The 4,906-nt window shown below is 39.1% G+C and overlaps 1 protein-coding gene across 1 annotated transcript; it reads left to right on the forward strand.

The window, feature by feature from the left end:
• The first annotated feature begins 3,859 nt into the window (after positions 1–3,859).
• Positions 3,860–4,594, forward strand: LOC104586566 (precursor of CEP14). Its single transcript, XM_010243850.3, has one exon. The coding sequence runs from the start codon at positions 4,005–4,007 to the stop codon at positions 4,290–4,292; it is 288 nt and encodes a 95-aa protein (XP_010242152.1). The 5' UTR covers positions 3,860–4,004; the 3' UTR covers positions 4,293–4,594.
• The last annotated feature ends 312 nt before the right edge of the window (positions 4,595–4,906 follow it).

Here is a 4,906-nt window from a genome sequence, read left to right on the forward strand (position 1 = left end):
ATACATTGGAGATTGGTGGTTTTTTGGAATTGGAAACATCATCAATCCGTTTTTAATCCTGATAGGCTAGCTCTCATTTTTTGTCAATAGGGGGTCCAATTGTGTGAACGGAGATTGAATTTAATTCAGATTTTAGGCATTTGCCTTTTTATAATTAATAAATTAAACAAACAAATATACCTGTGCTGGCACTGGGAGCTAGTACTGATGCTTTTGTTTGTTGATTTGGGTTTTGTTTCCATCAGCTGTCTCGATCGGCTTTGATTTTATATTTTAATTTAGTCCATTAATTCACACTCGCCGGCCGGCTCTCGTAGCTGCCCCATACGATACGATCATACGAGCTGGGGTTGGGGTAGAGGTTTAAAGGTGGAACTCCAATGGTGGTCCAAGATTGGGACCGTTCATGAATCCGCCCAACTTTGTCACATCCTTCTCAGTTAGATTTTAGTCTTGACCATGTAACCAAGGTCCATTTCCGTCCCTATTTTTCTCATGCCTTATCTCACTAACATTAAAACACATGTGAGTTGGGAAGAAGATAGACATGGAACGGAAATTCTATTTAATTTACTGTTTCATGTCAAATTCTGCATGCCCAAGTCGGTCAATGGGTTGGGTTCGATACGGGTTTGGGTTTGTCTTAACCCTAACCCAACCCTCCCATGTTACTTGTTACCGCCCAAACCCAATCCAATAACATGCAACATCCAAAGATATTAGTTCATAGCTAGGGTAAGCATTATTCGGTTAAAATTAAAAAATGAAAATTTTGGTTTCAATATGGTTATTTTGGTTTTTAATTAATTTGGTTTGATTAATTTAGCTTCACAAAGTTTTGATTTTGGTTTTGGATTTTAGGTTATGAAATTCGGTTAACTGAAAAAACCGAAATAACCGAACTTTATATTTATAACTGAACTGAAAATTTTGGTTTTGATTTTTCATTATTTCAGTTCGATTTTTTTTAAGTTTGGTTTTAAAAATTATGGTTTATTCGGTTCTGTTTATAAGTTTTAAGGTATTACTTCCTCCAATAATTAAAGAAGAAAAATCAAAATAAACATGAAATAAATCTTGAACTTTAAGGTTATGGAGTTGAAAGTTAGGGGTGCAAATGGATCGGATCATGATCCGATTCGATTTTATTTGGTCGAATTCAGATCACCCCTGGTCGGATCTTTGGATTGGATTGGATTCGGATCATCCCTATCTGATCTGATGTGTGTTATATATTTATAAATATAAATATATATATATGTTATTTATTTATTTATAAATATATTATTTATATTGTATTTTTATAAATTTGTTATATTATTTATTTTTTTATAAAAAACACATATATATAATAAAAATAATTAAAAAATAATTGTATTTTTTGTTTTTTCTTTATTTAAATTAATATATTTTATCTTTTTTTTTAATAATTTATTAATTTTTGAGGAAAACAAGTCGGATCAAATCAGATCCAAAGATTCGATAAGATTCGAATTCAGATCGGTCCTATCAGATCTGATCAGATCGGATTTAAAGATCCGACACATCGGATTGAATCCGACATGAATAGTCGGATCTTCGAATCCGATCTGATCCGTTTGCATTCTTATTGGAAGTCATAACAAATTAAAAGAATACCTTATACATATATAGGGGTATAATGACTTGGTGGGACAGGTTTGCGAACCGAAACCCGTTTTGGATTAAAGAATCAAAACCCTACACTTATTTAAGCTAACATGACCTTATGGGATTGGGTCAAGTCGGGTTTACCGTTTAACCCAACCCATTGACATTTTCTTGATTGACCCACTTATGTTCTCCATCCATTATCAAATCCGAATCAAGCACGTCTCTCTCTCTCTCCCTTGCATGGTGGAGGAAGACTGGAAGAGAGCTAGTAGCTAACCCTTCTTGAGTTGTGAAAATTAAGCAGCCTAGCTTTACAAAAAGAAAAAAAAAAAATGATGATTGATGCGTGTTGAATCGCCAATGGTAGCAACCCCACTTGTTCCTGCATGTAACAAAAGTCATTGCAGATATATAATGTGTCTCACTTGCTCAGCTGGAGGCCAAACCACTACTGGACCACCACCACCTTTAGCTAGGGGCAGGGACCCCCCCCCACCCCCCAGTCCCCACCTTAGCATTGCACCAGCTCATACTTCGGCAGCACCAATTTGCTCTGTCAGCTGCTTTCCTTTACATGTCATGCAGCAAGAGCGGATTGGAGGGATGCTTTTAGGCAAGCTGTTGAGGCTTTTACAGAATCGTACTGAAAATAGCAGGATGACAACCCTTTTTTCTTTGGTAGGTATCTATGAATACAAGATCATCACTACAGCTGGAATATCACATCTCCGCCCTATAGCACATTCCCGCCGTGCATTTAAAATATCTCTCGATGATGACATCATCAGAACTGATATTATCAGTGGAAAATATTTTCAATACACAGTGGGGATATGCTGCGGGGCGCTGTAGGGCGGAGATATAAACTCTACAGCTGGAATACCGAGGAGGGATTAGAGGTGGGTATCAGTTTGTTGCCAGCAGATTTTAGAAGGTGAAGACCGACCTAACCAGTAACCCCCCACAGATAGACTTCATTGACTTGGCTACCTTCCTTCTCCAAATACAGAATTAATGGACGTTTAGCGAGAAAGGAGAGTGAGTGAGAATATTGATGGGGAATTCAGGTGACCCAATTTTCACTCTCCCCTTATTGCTGTTTGACTAGAGAGTACTGTTTCATTGATTAGGGATAGAGGAGTCAGGCCGTTGGTTATTGTTCTAACAATCAAATATTCCATCACATCGCGTATGAAGCTTGGAAAATTGATTTGTCAAGCCATTCTGGTCAAGTCTCCAAGCTATGCCAAATTACCAAGACATAAGCATAATTAATATTCTGAGACTTTTCTCTTTGATGTAACTACACCCACACCCACTGTTTACGCACAGTAAAAATGAGAGTGAAGTTAATGCTGCCACTCCACTTAATGAGAAGGATGAGGACCCAGCTGTCTAAACAAAGAGAGAGCCATTCCAAAAATCAGGTATAAAGTTATTTCTGGTCCAACTAAGACCCATATTCAATGATGGGTCCCAACCCTGAGCCCTCCTAATGGAGGACATGTGGCAATTACACTGGCCGACCCAACCCCTTTTCATGGGTAGTGGCCAAGTGGGGGTCCTAGTAGACTCTTAGCTTTTGCCAACAAAAACTACCAACGTAGTCACAATATACTATTTTTACCTTTTATTGATAATATTTTAAAAAAACTAATTTATTTTTAAATATATTATTTTTTATTGATATTAAACCCAAAAATTGCCTTTATATGCTATTACCCCTGTAAAAAAAAAGAAAAGTATGATAGGGGGTGAAAATAGCAATAAATTAATCTTCTTTTCAAGTGAAATCCGTACTTGTAGACCGCAATTTCAGGGCTTCTGCTCGTGTCTTGTCTCACTGAAATCAAGGTTGATTTTATTAATAAGTCGACCCAGACAACAGACAAGGCGGGCCGAGTTGAGTTGAGAGTTGAGACTCGAGGACTTCAAAGCTTCAACTTTGGAGTCAGTCAATCTGGCGAAGATTGACGCTGGCAGAAATTACAAAGAAAGCGGAGACACCGCCGGCGGCCCGGCTCCTTGGCTCAAAATCACCATTTCAAACCTCCACGTGGTCATTTCCACACACCCAGATGAGAGAGAGAGAGGAAAAATCCAGAATGAAAAAAAAAATTTGTGGTTTGACCAAAGGCCAAAACCTCAACCTAACTTGATCTCCACGCACCTGGCCTCGGAGGACTTAACACGCGGCCGAAGCCCGTAGGAGACTATATATAGGAGCTCGCCCATGCCCCATGGCAACAATTTAGAACCTCTGCAGACTCCAATTGCTCTACAGCTTTTAACTTGGTTTCAAAACCTCTCCTCTCCAGAGTCCAGACTCCACGTTTTGTGTTTCTGAACATCTCTTCCAAGTTCCACTTCAAATGGCTCGCTCTGTCACTGCTTCGCTGGTTCTCTTCCTTGTTTTATTCGCTAGCTTTGCACCCTTTCTGGAAGCAAGGAAGCTCCTGAAAATGGAGAGCAAGAAGAAAGTTCCTGCGGCTCTGAGAGACAGTCTAGTCCTAAGTGCCCTTCCGAAGGGCGCAGTGCCACCTTCCGCCCCGAGCGACAAGGGTCACTCCGTGATTGTCGACCAGAAACTCTTCTCCATGCATCTTCCCAAGGCCGACCGGAGTCTACAGTCTGTACCCAGTCCCGGAGTAGGACATTAGAATCTTCTCTTCCCATCTCCATTTATTCTTTTTCTCTTCTTTCACAGTTTTGGATTTTCTTTACATAATTTTTTTCTCGGCCGGTAGGTTATACTACAATTTCATGATAGGGAACTGTACAGGAATATAATTATAAGGGATTTTCGTCTTTAATTTTTTTTTCGCTCTTCAGAGAAGAGAGCATTTACTGGTTGGTTGGTAGAAACTCAGGGAGAAGAAGAAGAAGAAGAAGAGAGATGTAAAACTGTAAGAAACTCAGAAAAAATTAAATGAAGAAAATGTATTTATTACTTCTATTTTAATTTTCATTCTGAATGCACACGATTGGTTCAATCAAACACTGTAGTTCGTAACTTGGTGAGTTGGAGGTATTTAATTAACGAAATGAAGCTCTAGTAAAAGCCAAGATGCCCGGGATCCTGTCTCTCGATCATCCCGTGAGACTTCAGCGCTTTGGCCCTCAAATTGTTACAAGTGTTAAACACGAGAGAGAGAGAGAGAGAGAGAGAGAGAGAGAGAGAGAGATTACGCGTTTTTGAATTCTAAGGAAGGAGTAGTTGTTTGTTTGTTGCTTTTTGGTTCCTCACAGTAAATAATCCAAACGAAACCGTTTG

Source organism: Nelumbo nucifera, chromosome 3 (assembly GCF_055504915.1).
Source record: "Nelumbo nucifera cultivar China Antique chromosome 3, China Antique-T2T, whole genome shotgun sequence".
NCBI classification, from domain to species: domain Eukaryota; kingdom Viridiplantae; phylum Streptophyta; class Magnoliopsida; order Proteales; family Nelumbonaceae; genus Nelumbo; species Nelumbo nucifera.

Coding starts and splice junctions, on each gene's coding strand:
- LOC104586566 (XM_010243850.3), top strand. CDS start 4,005: ATGGCTCGCTCTGTCACTGCTTCGCTGGTTCTCTTCCTTGTTTTATTC.